The 15,988-nt window shown below is 39.0% G+C and overlaps 1 protein-coding gene across 2 annotated transcripts in view; it reads left to right on the forward strand.

The window, feature by feature from the left end:
• The window catches only part of DOCK1 (dedicator of cytokinesis 1), a 314,808-nt gene that overhangs the window by 174,339 nt on the left and 124,481 nt on the right, over positions 1–15,988 (forward strand). For both annotated transcript variants that reach the window (XM_074907950.1, XM_074907951.1), the window contains exons 28-29: positions 4,555–4,656; positions 11,286–11,380. In XM_074907950.1, the coding sequence (XP_074764051.1) occupies positions 4,555–4,656; positions 11,286–11,380 (197 nt within the window). The remainder of the gene's footprint in view (positions 1–4,554; positions 4,657–11,285; positions 11,381–15,988) is intronic.

The raw sequence follows: 15,988 nt of genomic DNA on the forward strand, positions 1-15,988 counted from the left end.
CATTCGTGGCTTCTAGAATTGGTAACAACTGATCTTTATTTCTTTATTTGTTGCTAATGTATACAGAGTACATGTTGTAAGCAAGGAGAAAAATACCTCATTTTTATGTCCTTGCAAACGTCTGGTAGTTGTGAGGGACTTAAACCCTTTTGAACAAAGTAAATTACGAGAAAATGTTGTGAAAACCCAAATGTAGTGAGAAGTTCATTCTGATGTTTTTGAGTGTTTTGCTGAGGTTTTTTAAATTATTTATTGATTTACTTATTTAGCTGTGTCGTCTTTTAAGACCGTGTAAGGAAAATTTTATTGAAAAATAAATGCAACTTATGCTTTTTCATCTGTTCCTGATCATGGTGTAATAGGGACATTATCCTGAAACATCCCTTAACTTAGTGTAGCTTTGATTTCTCTCCTCTTAGATTTTCTCACTATACATAAAGAGCTTAATGTTTCCAATGTAGAGATTTCCCTGGAAAAAAATGGACAAGACTATTTAAAATAGGATGTTTTACCCCTCAGGGAGAAAAGCATTGGCATGCGTAGTCTCTCCTGCAGGGAGTTCACATTCTGAAATTTATTGGTGTAAGTATTACTTGTGGGGATTATTTGATAATAAAATTTTCCTATCTGTTTCTGTGAAAGGGCCATTTGAATATTTATTATTTTATTGTAAAGATAATTTGAGAAAATAATTTCTGAGCATTCATGTGCCTCTTCAACTTTCCCTTCCAAACTCTACAGGAATTATAAGTGTAAATTTTTGAATCGCATGGTCATTTGTTTTTAATATAAAATATATTTTCTGAAGAATAGCACATTGTTTCCAAAGAAGAATCTTTGTTGTGGTGGGTTTTTTGGTTGTTTGCCCTTTTTTTTTTTTTTTGCTTTTAATGGAGCTGAATTACCAGCCCTCCAGGATGGGAGCTGGATCTGACTTCCCTTACAACAGCCTTGGGGATGTCTTGGATCCTATGATTTGACTTTGGGAATGCTAAATTCCCACTTTCCTCAATCTACCTGGTTTGAAAAGAAAAAATGAATCCAGCACCTCTGCTTTTGGGCAGAAGAGAAATTAATAAAGAAGAGAATTTAATAAAATAAACTGCTTACAGAGTGCATTGAATGCACTTCTCTAGTATGATACGGAGTAATTATCTTAGTCACTGTGCGACTACTTCATTTTTGAGCTTTGCAAGTAAGGAAGGATGTGAAAGGCTTCCACTATAAACCCTGACACTATTTCGGTGAATAAATAGCTAATAATTGCCCAGGGCAATGGCAAACCCCCTGTGTTGCCCTTGCAGTCCTTGCTGTATAAACGTAGGTTTGCAATTACTCCTACAGTTGAACTTGATTTTTTTTTTTTTTAGGGAATTAGATACTTTTTTTCCCCGTGTATTGCTTGGAGTTGATATACTGCAAAAGATGACAGTGGTCTCTGAATCCAACTAAAGATTAAAAATCAATTTAAGATTAAAATTTAATAACATTGTTAGCTATTGCTAAATAGTTAATAGACCATATTAAAAACACCTACAGTACAAATATTGCCTATAAATAATTACAGATTTTTATTAGCGTTGTAATTAAGAGTATGCTGGCTGCAAAGGATACCTCACTGAGTGCAAAGAAAATTAGGAAAAGCATGCAGATGACTGTTAGTGTACTTTTTTTCTAATCTTAAATAGATTTTCCTAACCAGCAGGGGCTTGAACACTGTTTAGCAGGTAGGGATCTGCAGATGGATGTTCTGGCAGGGATGTCTGCGTGTGTAACACAACGGAGGCTTAAAGGAACGATGTTATGTCAAAGAAGGAACAGCTTTCTGTTGTTACTACTAGGATGAGCATGAATCTTTGTTTCATGTGGGGGAAACAGGAAAAAAAGTTGATTAACTGGACAAGGACCCTGACCTGTTATGCTCGGCACCACTTTTGGGGCTCAGCATAAACTGGCTTGACTAACAACATTGAGCAAGTTCCTTTAACTTACTTTTAACTAAAACTTAAATATGCTGCAGAATCACTTCATGTTCATGCTTCATCTGTATTTGCTAAGCTTGTTTATTTTTCTGTATTTATTTTTTTCTCCAGCAACTGTTCCAGGTTTTTATCAAGCTTTCATATTTTCCTTTTCACACTTTCACACAGAGGCAGAGCGTTTAACCACCAGTCATTAAACTTTCATGTGTCCTTTCCGATTCTCACCGTGCTAATTAAGAAGATACTCTTCTGCAATTATCTCTCTCTTCAGTGACTCATCATTTTGCCTGGCTTACGGGGACAGTCACAGTGGCTCCCCCCGGAATTCGGGTGCTGCTCCAAGGGGAGGCTTGGGCTGCCTTGCCCGGAGCTGGGGGTGTTGGAGAGCAGAGAGAGGGCTTGTGGACAAGCAGCCAGCAGCCAGAGGAGGGCAGAGGGGTCACCAGTAGATGCAGAGGAGATGGCAATCAAATTCATCCACACCTCTAGCTGTTTTTAGATCTACAAATTAATATTAAAATGTCTTTGAAAGATTAACAGTTGCTCCACACACATTCATTTTTTTCATACACGGGGTTGCCATGATCATTTCCTCGGGTATGAAATTCATCTTTTGACTGTTGCAGCCATGTATATTAACTTAAATTACTCCCCAAACAGATAGGTAAACACAGAAGTATGACCAAAGCTGTTAGTTTTAGAAACTACTGTGTTAGAATGAAGCAGAGGCTCTGCACTGACTGCTGGATTACCTGGAAAGGGCTGGGTTTGCATATGGGAGGTTGATGTGTTTACGTGAAGGAGCGTAAGATACGTTTATGTGTTTGCAAAGCAGTGGGCTTCGGAGGTTAGTGAAGTGAGTGAGCGTCCATAAAAAAATATTGTTAGCAAAACAAAGTTTGTCTTCAGCTCTCCTGAGCATTTATGTACCCTCTACAGAACCTTACGTGAAGTGATGGACTGAATTGCATCTGCAGCCTAGTCTTAAGCAGCCAATTTAAAAAATTTATAATTCTGACTAGCAATGAAACATCATTTTGATTGATGACATCATTAGGGAACTAGGACTGAATATGAGCTATGGAATATTTTCTTGCAGGCATAAGCCCTTTTACAGTGTCTGTTATGTTGACTGCTTGTTATATGGCGTTTTGACAATTAACGTTCTGAGATTTTTTGAGATGATCCCGTCTTATTTACATTTCATAGTAGTAAACGTTATCTTCGTACAGCCACAGCTTCTATTCTTGTCATAGTTTGCTATAAAGTTCTTTTGATGTCATGGAGTGGCAGCTCCGTGGCCCTTCCCGTTCATTTTCATGCCGTTTGCATATGCCTGAGAACTCTCAGTCTTTGCATCGTGTAGAAAAAATAATCCTTTCTCATGGACAAAATATGTTGTGTAGGAGTTCAGATCTGAACTCCACTGCATAGGAGAAAAGCAAACTCAGGGAGTGCTTATCTGGTGGAGGTTGGGGGATTGGACTGTAAATAAGAGGCCTCGTAACACCAACAGAGAACCTACTGTCACTTTATCTTTGATCTCAATTGCTTGGACTGATGTAGAAATAAATATTTTAAATTGAAAGTAATGCAGATCTTAAAGGTAACAATAAAAACTCCATCCTGTGCTTAGAAAGAAGAGAAAATTCCCCAGTGTTCTCTTAGGCTGTGCATGGCACAGAATAACCTTGAAAACTGCACAGAAAGGGAAATGTACAATTTTATCAAAGCATATATAGAATCATTTACTTCCTGAGAAATTTTGCTGATTTTTTTTTTTTTTTTTTTTTTCCCCCCCAACAATTTTCTCATCCTTAAAGATCAGAAAAGATGTGGATGCTGTTACCATAATCACTCAACAGGTTGTTATCAGGTAGAGGAGGAGGAGGATGGAACAAGCAGGGGAGTCATTTATGGGACGGGAACTTCTAGTAGCCACAGAAATGGGTTTGAATTGTTACTACGATACTTTCACGTGACAGAAGGAAAGATTAACTCTTTTTTTTTTTTTTTTTTTTTTTGTCACTTTTTACTTTTTCCACAGTTTCAGAAAGATCTGTTTGGCACTGCTACTTTGTTTTTATGGATGATACTGGGCTTGGCTTTGTTTTTTGTTTTTTTTTTTTTAAGCATCATACTATCTGAAAATACCTCTCAATGAAATCAAAACTTGGGGTTTAACTGTGATGCTCAATACAAAGAATTTTAAGAGATTTCTTCCTTGAGCAGAATATTGATTTCCCAAATGCAAATCCTGATACTGTGTGACATTTTTAGGAGTGGTGTTTATTACCTTCCAAAGACTTTAATGCCTGAGCAATTTTTATATGAAGAATATGTTGCAGAATCTTCAGTGAAGATGGTGATAAAACCATGAAATTGGATATAGAAACTTTTCAAATTATTTTTTTGTTTTCTTGACAGAATTTTGCATATCCATTAATGAATTTAAATGATAGAATTATATCCACTATTACATGGTGCTCTTTAGCAATGCTACATTCTAATAGAAAGTATTATGTTGCCCAATCTTAAATAATTGATTTGTTTGTACTTTTGTTTTTGATAGGGGAGTTTTGTTGCATGCATGACTGCTATTTTAAGGCAGATGGAAGACTATCACTATGCTCATTTAATCAAGACTTTTGGAAAGATGAGGTCAGATGTTGTGGTAAGTTTAACATGTTTTATCTGTTCATAAGACAGTTTAGCTTGTGTTTGGCTTTTTTCTGTTACTGTTTGTTAAATACACTTGTGAAATGTAAACAAAATGTATTTGACCTTACAGATTTAATATAAAAAATAATTAATAAAGCACTATGGCTTATACATTTTCTGAGTTTGCAAAGGACAAAATTAACCTTCCTGCCACATGCAGGAACAGCTCGTCTCTGGAGCTGTTGAATATTTTAAAAAGCAAGCACTGAGACAGTGGATTTAAAGCAATTAAAAGAAAGCATTAGGAAGTAGTAGTGCTGAGCCATTAACTAAAAATCTGTTTTGCTAAGAAGAGAAGGAAAAAAAAGAAAGACTTTCTTGAGGAAAGGAACTTTCAGAGTTAAGTCTTCCAGATGTCCCAGTTTCACTTGTTTAAATGGCTTTTACTTACAGATCTGCTCACTTTAAATTTTATACAAAACATTTTAACCTTAAAGATGCCCTTAGTTGTTAAATAAGCAATAATAATAGAAATTTTTCTTCTCAGAGTCATTCAACAGCCTAACTAAGCCAACAACACAACTTAATTAGAGCATAATAGAAGAGAGTTTATAGCTAAGGAGATATCTCTCTAATGACCTGAAACTATCCTTGCCATATGGCAAGTGCATGCTGCAAAGTAGCTACCAAACTTACTGGCTGGGATCCATCAATTAGCAGATGACCTGAAGCATGATCAGCTCTACCACTTGCCCACTCTGGTGCTGGGGATTCCGTCAGGTGCTTTAGGCAGCTTTTGCCTGTCTTGAAATCTTCAGGGTGACCTTGGATTCAGTTCCCTTCTTCCTTCCAAACCCAACGTAACAAAACCCAGGGTCTTTCCTTTGTGTAATTTCATTTTGTTTGGATTTTCCAGTTTGCCTTCACGGCTTTAATTTTTGTTCTGCTTATATTCTGCAAGATTTGAGCTCTTTGCCCCATGCCAGTTTTCAGATAAGGTGCTAGAGCCTCTGGTGCTCAGTCTATTCATACCTGAACTCACATTACTAAGGTAAGAAGCTGATGATTCAGTGTAGTGAAGAGAAAGTCCAACTGCAGAGAACTGCAGATGAGCATCACTATATCGTAAGGGTTGCTTCCCAGTTAGTCTGCGTTGGGATCTTGGAGCACTTACATGGATAGTCACTTGGTTTTCCACTAATAACAAAACATTCCCAAGCTAAATGCAGCTAGTGGAGTGAAAATAATGGTCATAAGACCTGAGTGTTATGGTTAATCAAGCCAAATATTTCTGTGCTTTTGAAGTAGTTCAAACCATTTGTCTCCGGAAAAGGCAAACATTACAGGGTTTTACATGGAAGAAGGTAAAAGCGACTTGCTCTTAAAACGTGCGGTGCAAAATGTAGAGAGGAAAATACTGGTCAAGAAATCTGTGATTATCCTGAGGGCAATAAAAGTGTTTATTTTAAAGTCTCACTTTTTTGGCCTAAATTGTCTGAAAGGTGGTTCCCTTGGTCAGATCTTTCTTGGTGAAAACAAGGGAGTAATTATGTATTTGAAATTTGGCAAGTTGTCTGTAATCGCTTGTTTTTAGAGTTTGATTTATGTGCATGAGGTGCACTGGGATACATGAAGAATCACTTCTTTCTTTTGTCTTGACTCTGTATATTCATCCCTTTCTGTGTGTTCTTGGGTTGTGTAGCAGAAAGTGTTCTGTACTGTTAAAGTCATATTTTCCATCACCATATGCACTATTTGACTACTTGTTTTCCACTGTTAATCCACTTGATTGTCGTTTGTGATAGCAGATTTGCTAATCCCAACCTGGTCAGTTGCTGTAATCCCTTTTGTATCTTTAATTTAAATGTACCTTTGAAATGTTTTCATATTGTTGTTGATTAAATGATAATGTATGTTAGTGGAAACTAAAGTACAGAGGAAGCTGGTAAAACATTATATGGGTCATATGTTAATGGTACAAAGTGCTACCTTAAACTGACTTTAAAGTATAAATAATATAAATGAAGGTGTGGAGTTATAATGGCAGAATATTGTCAATCCTGTGCTAAAAGGAAACTGTAGGGAGTAAACTATTTAAAAAAAAAATAATCCACAAATAAAACCGATTGAGTCGTCAGTTAGGATAAAAGGATGAAGATACAATCCAGTTTCTCTGTTTAAGAGAAAAGTTTACGTCACTTTTTCAGTGAGAACCAAAGTGAGGAGTTACTGTTCTCATAAGAATTTCTTCGTAGATGAGATTTCATTCTTAATTTCAACCCCCCATCTTGTTTACAAGTTTGTGTTTCGCCATCAGAACTGAAGCCCCATGAAGCAGTCCCAGGAGCATTTCCTCAGTGCAGTGGTTCAAGTCTGCCCATGTTCCTCTCTTACAGCTTTTGTTTTCTTCTGGCTTCAGGGGTGGGATGCTCCTGAACTGAACTGTACGTGTATAGTCCTCAGTACGGTATGGTTTGGATGGAAAAAAAAAATACTTTCTGCACTTCTTTGTTTCTTCTCGTGCTTTTTTCCTTTTTTTTTTTTTCTTTTTAGTCTGACAATTTTTGAGCCAGTGCTGTTTGATTCACCCATTAGAGCTTAGATACAGAAGTATTTTAATTTAAACCTGGTTTCCCTACCTATGGAGGTGAGAACTGCATCTCCTATTACAGGGTTTTCAGTTTAATCACAAAGGTGTAAAGAAGCCGTGATCTAGAACTGAAACTAGATTAATTCAAACAGAAATTAATAGGTTTTTCTTGACTGACAAGAAAAAGGGAGAACTTAAGCGAAGCGTGGTTACTTCTCCACCATTGGAGACCCTTAAATCTTTCTTCAACATGAGCTCTTGCTCAACCAGGAGTTACAAGCCCGGTGCTGGAACTGCTAGAGGAAACTTTATGACCTGTGTTATGTAGGTGTCAGTATTAGGTTATTATAATGGTCGTCTTTGGCCTCAAAAATCTTAGAAAAGATGAGGTGGAATGCAATAAAACCAGTCTTGTATCTCTCTGCAGAATGTATTGTTTAGGTTCATTAAGTTATTTCTGTTCAAAGAGGAATTTCTTGCTGTCAAGCCTACTATCATCCTGAGATGAAACATCATCTGAGATCAGTGAAGTTATTTCTGGAACTCACTGATCTCTCTCCCCTTTTTACTTGGTAAAAATTTTATTCAGCTGAGACGTATGTGGGATTGGTTAACAAAAAAATATATGTTAATGTTTTGCCATGTGGAGTATCTCAGAAGTATTCCTCCCTAAAGGCATTCAAGACAATGTCTTGCAGTTGGTGGAGTATGTAGAAAGACAGACTCCATAGGGTGGTTTAGATTACAGTTTTCCGCACCTCCATTTTCTTCTCCCCTTTAATATTTTGCAATCCTTGAGTTTGGTTTTATGTGAGCATGTGCACTGGTGAGTATTGCACACCCTTTCACAACAGGCTTTGAGTTGGTGTGAGCAGGTGATTGTATGGCTCAAGCAGACCCTTCTGTGTGGGATGTGACGTTGAGAGTCGCGGGGGATGCCCCGTGGCGGGGGGACCCCGCAGAGGTGGCCCACCCCAAACTGCCCACGGTGGTGGAGAGTGGACTTTCCAGAGACAGCTCTGTGGTGGAGCTCAGTGGAGGTCAAGCTGTTGTCCTGAAAACCTGTAGCTGAGTGTATCTGATGTCTGACTGCTGTACCTCAGGACTCAGCAAAGCTGAAGTTTTCATTAACTTGGCCTCAAGTTTTTTCATATCGAGTTCCTCCATCTTCTAGCCTAGTCATTTTTATTAAACTTGAGAATTTATTGAAGAACGTCTTTGAAATCCAAACCGTGAAGAATCTAAATAGTGGTACAGGTGTATCAGGGTGTGATGTTCAGCAGTCTGGGGGAGATGGAATTCTCTAAACCTCCTCAGTCACCATCTACTCAGTTGCAGGGCTGAGTTTACTCTGTTTTCTTTCTGTAATTGGATGGGAGTTTTGTGAAGGGGTCCTACTGTGAATTTTGCTTCCTTGGGATATTAAATAGGACTTGCATGTGTAGTTGGAGAGAGATCAGGAGTTACAGCCCTTGCTCCTTTAGTACAGGTTTTTATCATTTTTGGATGTTCAGAACAATTTGTTCTGCATCTAGGTTTAATGCAATTAAGCAGGTTCTACAGCAACACAGCATGAACTGATAGCTTCCCCCTCCACCCCCAAGCCCCCAGAAAAGCTAGGGCTTGCTCATAATACGAGGTTAATTCATATAAACTATTTCTATAAGAAAGATAAAATGGAAAAAAGAGCAAGATTACAAATAGGTGAAATAAGGGTAAGCATCAGAAGCTTTTTATTTGATCGATAATTAGCTCAGTTCTTACAGAGCATTATTTAAAGTACCTGTGTGAAAGTAGGATTATTAAAATGTAAATATCAGTAGATTAAAACGTAGAGCTGAATCGGCAAAGTAGGTCAAATCATGCATGGTACAACCTCCAGGGTCAGTAACGGACGAGAAACATCCACGAAGTGTATAAAAACTCATCCACCATCACGTGCAGCTTGATCAGCAAAGTGTGCGGAGGCTCAACAGCCGAAACCGGTGACAAATAAACTGTAAGGTAGAGTTTGCTCCAAGAAATCAGGAAAGTATGCATCTGTATTCACAAAATGTTAAGGGGGGGAAAAAAAGCGCAGTGAGCTCGAATCTGCCCTCTTGGATTAGGAGATGACCCTTCCCATGGTGCCACTTCCCACTAACATTTCAATTATTGAGCTGTGAAGGGGCATCGATAACAAGATCACCCGATACCTGCAGCTGTAAAAAAACCCCACGTGCTCAAATAAAAGTACTGTGCAGTGCTTGGGCAGCAAAATACGCAACGTGATTATTAGAAATTATGTAACACTTTCACCAAAATACATGAAAAACGAGCAGTAGAGTGTACAGTTTGATGTCTTAAATGAAGACACATTTTACTGAGCTAGTGGAGTGTGTGTCTGGGATGAATTTTGCCTTACGCAACAGTAACATCTCATTAACCACGAGCAGTTCCAAGTTTTATCTCAATCCTGTTAATGTCAAAACATCTTTACTGATGTTGTGTTGTTGGGAGTTATTTTACTAGTATTACACCTTTTTTTTTTTTTTTTTTTTGATGAAAATGTGTCCTCCATGGCTGCTGATGCTCTGCTGGCCCTCTTTGGCCTGGATGTCTCCTTGGGTGCCAGGAGCTGAGGTGCAGAGCATCTCAAAGCAACCCTTGTGCCGGGCACACGGCAGAGGAAATTCACGTCGCTTCATGATCTTGATGTTGTGTCCTCAGGATCTCTGCAGCTCCCTGCTTCCCCACTGACTGTGAATTTCTGAGGCAGGAAAAACATCTTCGCAGAACAAGGAATCAAAAGATAAAATGCGACAAAGAGGCTGGCTCTCACACATGAAGAAATACTTACGAGAGCAGTAACTTCATATTTGTTTCTCACTGAAAAGGTTACATAAAACCCAGCCTTAGTTAAAAGTCCAGTGAATTTAACATTTGGGGGCTTTTTTTGTAGGCATTTGACATTTTAAAGATAGATGAGATAAATACCGTTACTGAGAAGCCATAGCAAAGGGAAAATATTCTAACCTTGGAATAAAAGTTCATTTTCATCTCTGCGTGAGGTGGATCAAGGACTTTTTGTATTAAGTTCTTTTTTTTTTTTTCTTCCCCCCTTTATCTTTCTCCAAGCATTTGATATTCCTCAAATTGTTAGATAGCAATTATAGATTCCCAAATTGTAGAAGATGATTTACATTGTAAAGTACACGAGGTTTCTGTTCCAAAGAGATGTGTGTTTATATCTGTGTAGAAATAAATTGGTTTATGCTACTAAATTAACTTTGTTCTGGGTCAGGTTTTCCCTTGCAGAAGCAATTACTGCTACTCCCTTCGGGGAGAGAGTCTCTCCTAGTTTCAGGATGGCCAAACCATTGCTGTCATCTACCCCAGGTCAGGGTATTGTGCACCACCTCGCTCACCTGAATGCACTTTTGAGCTAAGGCATTGTATTTTTTTTTTTTAATAAATAGATATTCTTGATTTCAGGCAAGAGGAAATTTCAGGAGGGTATTCACAAGGGGAGGGAAAACTCATCAACTGACTCTAGGGAGGATTTTTAGTGTAATTGTAAGATTAAAATTAATATCTTAGGGGTTTTTTTGTCTTTTCACGTACCAATATGCTTTTAACAAGTTCTCAACACACACCAGGCATGTGTCACGGCGTGTATGCTGCAATCCGTGCTGCACAAGAAGGGACTGTGAGACTGTTGTATAGAAAATAAATTGTTTTTTTGCGGCAGAAACTGCCTTTGGATAACTGGCAAACCAGTGCTTGCTCCTGAGTAATAATACTGTGGGTTGTTTACGACGCAGGATTACTATTGTTATCATTTCTGAAAAGTTTAAACAGAGTCATTGTAGGATATATGTACATCATATATAAATATGACTTAGTAGAATTTATGTATGTTGTATATGAGTAATGGCTTTTTTATGAAGCGGAACAGCGAGACACCTTTTGAATCTAGTCATTAATAACTGACACTATCACTTGTAATTTTTTTATTTTTTTTTTCTTGGTCTAGAAGAGTGATCTTTTCCAAATATTTTCTCTTATTTTAGGATTTTCTGATGGAAACATTCATCATGTTCAAGAATCTCATTGGGAAGAATGTCTATCCCTTCGACTGGGTTATAATGAACATGATGCAGAATAAGTAAGTATAAAGGGAAAGGCACTGTAGCTTTCTGAGATGGCTGTTTCATGTTTGATCTGAAACAACAGTGTTGCTTAGAAACAGCAAAACACAATGCGGCAGCTAGGGTGGTGGTGTGTTTTGGTTTTTTTTTCTTTCTGTGATGCAAGTAATTATTTAAAAATCATCTTTGGAGATTGCAGGGCAGTGTTTTAGTGGCCTGTTTTAGGGCTCTTGGAGTCCACCACAGATTAAGGGTAGCATCGTTCTGAGAACTAAATTCTGGAGTAGGGGTCTATACACTAAATTTATTCCTTTGTGGGTGAATAATATGTTTTGCATATGACCTCAAAACCCAGTGGTTATTGTATGCTGATGTGAGGTTATATGTTCTGGAATATTTTCAGTGGTATTAACAAGAAGGAAATGAAAGGGCATTTTAAACCCAGATTCCATCAGCTGGGTAATGAAGAGACAGGCTGCAAATGTTTCTAATCCTCTTTTTTTTTTTCTCAATAATTACAGCTTTGTCATTATTTAGCGTTCCTTTGTGCAGTATTTTATGTTTGTGACATTTGTTAAGTGTGTCAAATGCTTTTATCTGTACTGTGATGAAAGTATAAGGAAAAAAACATTTTATTTACTAGTTGCCTGGAGAAATCTCTTCTGTGCTTACTGGTAGCTGCCATGCCATAAAGTTGTCAGTGTTTACTTACATAAAATCCTGAACCACAGCTCTTTCTCCCGTTATAAAAATACACCGTAACTTTAATCTTGGCTTTTAAAGTCTCCTTAACCGCCTAATAAAATCCATTCTTAATAAATATGAGTTAGGAGATTCAGCCACCTTTTGAGTTATACCCATTGGCTAGGGATGCACACCTCTGCATGGCCGCAGCTTGCAAAGCTCCTGCTGTTTTACATGAAGAGCCCTTTGAGATGAGCTGATGAGGAAGATCTGAAGCCCCTTGGTTTGTTTGTTTTTTATTTTCCTTTTTTTTTTTTTTTTTTTTATTTTGAAATTTTGAAAGCGGTTTTGGTTCAAGAACTCCAACTGTCTGGAGAGTCGTGTTGAAGGTGCTTTGGAAACCCCCCCCAGCGTATGTTACCTGGCATCCTCTTGAATAGGAGAACACCTCTGTGCTTTACAAAATCTTTTAAGAGTTTGAGATATGATTGGGAAGGTCTGTGTTTGGACACTCTCAATGCCAGTTAACCAGTCACAAGGCAATTGCTGTGCTGTGAACAATAATATTGCAATGACTCTTCCACCAGATATAAAGATGATCAGTATTCCTTATAATATCTTCACTATACTGCCAGATGACCTCTCAGTGTGCATTTGCATGGGGATTTGACCTCTTTTTTTTAAAAAAACCAAAACAACTGTGGACTGATGGTCCTAGAAATGAAAGAGGAAAAGTATAGAAAGAATCTTTCCCTCCCCACCATTTTTTCTTTAAAGCACAAAGAGATCCTTGCCAGGCAGTTCCTCACTCTGAAAATTTGGAGTAACACAAAATGCGATGCAGAGATCCTCAGTTAGGGTAGGGACTTTGATTTTCTGATCCTTAAAAATAGTCTTCTTTCTTTCCCATGCTGAACATTAAGTCCTGAAGAAGCAGAAATGGGATGTGTTGTTAAGATCTTTGATTCTCACTGAATAACCTCAGTAGCCATAGAATATCTGAGTAGTATTTAAAGTTAAAAAAAAAACAAAAAAAAAAAACGGTTTTCAAGTCTTTCTGGTGTTGATGAATATCTGCAGAAGTGTTAAAGGGTGTTGTTCATCTCTAATTTACAAGTTCATTTTCATTACACCAGCTTGTTTGTAAATGCTTCTGAATTGATTTGAGTGCTTTTCAGTTTTCCTGTTGAAGTTAATGTGGTTTCCAAAAACAGAAAGCTGCATTGTAAAATACCTTTTTGTCCATCTGGTCCACTTATTTTCACCCCTATAAACTTTTATTGAAGAAAACTAGGAAAAATTTAAGAGCAAATTCTGTCTTTTAAAGCTACAACGACCTTCTCAATAGAAAGAACTCAGAGCATGGCATTTTGTGTTGCTCTTGCAAAGCACTTCTTTCCACACATCGAGTATTTCTGTGCCATAAGCCAAATTAAGTGAGGTAATTTTTAACTATATCTGGAATGTTTGTGAGTTCATTTGTTTCTCTGCATGAAATATATCTGGTAGTGGGAAACAAAGGGAAAAAAAATTACTCACCTGGAAGTTAGAGCTCCAAGTCCCCTCTGCCTTAGGAGGTATCTCTTCACCTTCGTGGCAGAGGCAGCCCCTCTCCATGTGATGGTTTGCTTCCAGATAGCCAACAGTAAATTAAAATATATTGGCTAGATAGAGTTGTAGCCACAAGAAAGAGGGGAAACAGAGAAAGGTGTGTGAACAACTGTATTACCGGGACCATTTGCAAATACAGTTCAAATTTCCTACTACACTTCTTTGAACTTTACTAGTAGGATTCCTATATCCATAAATACACACGCGTGCATTCGTAGTCACAGGAATTACTTTCGTTCTGTGTGCTTTGCACGCGTGTTTTTGGTGCAGTGCACTGAACCCTCGGGTTCCTCTCTCTCTCCCGTGCCCCCAGTACTCTGTGCCACGCACAGGATTGCTTCCCGTGCTCACCATGCCCTCGTTTCAGTAACAAACACCGTCACGCTGCGTTACCGCCCATCGTGTTGAAATGAACACAAAAATCTTCATATCTAATGAGATAATTGTTTTGGGGTTTGGTTTTTTTTTTTGTTCTTAGAGGTGCCAGTTAATACTCTGCTTACTGACTTCTCTAATTTAATTAAAACCAGCATCTGTTGTTTTAGCAAAGCAGTTTGTTAATGAAGAGTCCAAGGTTTTGAATGTCACCAATTTTGTGTAATCCTTTGGTTTGCCACCGATGTGTTCAAGGCAGGATTGGTTTGCTGACTGCTGAGAGGACGTGGCAAGACATGGTAGCTGCAGTGCAGGTTCATCAGGTGCCGTGCAACGTCACTTGTCAGAAGGGGTAAAAGAAAAGAATATTCATCCTCATGCTATGGCTTTTCCTTTAACTGTCAAATTTCAGTCAAAATCAGCTGCTGTTTGATAGTAAGCAACAATATCCAAGCAACAGAAATGGAAAAAACCCCACACTGATGACAGGGTGACAGGTGAATAATAGACCATAGCATGCATGTTTGAAAGAGCTGCTTCTAGGAGAAGAGCGAGAGGCTGTGCTTAAACCAAAAAGCAAAATGCCTACAAGGCCAATACCTGCCAGCACAGTGCTTTCAGAGGTGGTTGGTTAAGAATATCCAAACAGTATTTAATTATTAAGTCTTTATCCATATAATGTCTGCAGAGAGGGGGGATGAGTCTCTGGAGCCAAGGCCCCAGCGCCAGGCCCCGAGGGAATGGCCTCAAGCTGCCCAGGGCAGGGTCAGGCTGGCTCTGAGGAAGGATTTCTGTGCAGAAGGGGCTGTTGGGCGTTGGAATGGGCTGCCCAGGGCAGGGGGGAGTCCCCGGGATCCCTGGAGGGGTTGAAGAGTCGGGCTGAGCCAGCGCTGAGGGATCTGGGGGAGTTGGGAACGGTCAGGGGGAGGGTCGTGGTTGGGCTGGAGGAGCTGCGAGGGCTTTTCCAACTGAGATAATTCTGTGATTCTGTGAAATAGCCATTGCTTTTGGGAAAACCTAAAGAAAAGAGAAGATAGGCAGAAAGAGAAGAAATTGTCTTCAAATACATACAATTTTGCAGCAGAGCAGGTGGGAAAAACCTTTGCACATTGAATTGCATGAGAAATGTTGATCATAGACTGTAGCAAGAAACACTGAAGTTTGAGGCTGGGGGACGTACTTCAGCAGTGAGCACTGAGGTGGATTTTTTGGGGTGTTGTGAACTCTCCACCAGCAGAGATACTTAAAAACCAGTTTGGCGAGTGTCTGTAAAGATGCCGGTTGTAATTTAGGGAAAAGGGGACTAAAGAGCTCTTAGAGTGTCATCTTGAGCCCTGTCGCTGTGTTGGGCGGTGGATGCTGGGCTGGGACTCGGAGGTGAACTTTTGCAGTGGTGGGAGGTGGCAGCGTGGCTGTGGGGGCTGCAGTTGGGTAACAACAGGCCCTGGGCTCTGCCAGAGCCCTGCTGCCGTGCTCGGCCGCTTCACCACTGCCTGCGTGGTGTTCCCGTGGGGATCCATCACTCAGGGCTACTTCTCCGTGTTGGACCATGTTAGGATTATGTTTAGTTTGACTTTAGGGAGCTTTTCATCTGTTGGATTTTCTTTTTCGGGAGGAATTTTTCAGCCTGGTAGACTCCTGGCGATTGGTTACTAAATGTATTCGTGATCACGGTGCCTAAAAATAAGGATGAGCTAAGACAACTTTAAAAGAAAAATGCTACTTGTAGTTTTAAACCTGGCTGTTGCAAATTGCTAATAATTCCGTTCAAGATACTTGGGCACCTTTAAATTCCATCTGTTGTAAGGTTTATATGTGTTCACATTTTCGGGAAGAGTTATTCCTATTAAGGTAAAGGCATAAGATCACTGGATTAAAAGGAAGTGGTTTTATCAGCTGTGCTGACAGCTACTGCGACAGCCACTTTGTAGCAATCCACCAGATGCTTGATAATG

Source organism: Athene noctua, chromosome 5, assembly GCF_965140245.1.
Source record: "Athene noctua chromosome 5, bAthNoc1.hap1.1, whole genome shotgun sequence".
NCBI classification, from domain to species: Eukaryota; Metazoa; Chordata; class Aves; order Strigiformes; family Strigidae; genus Athene; species Athene noctua.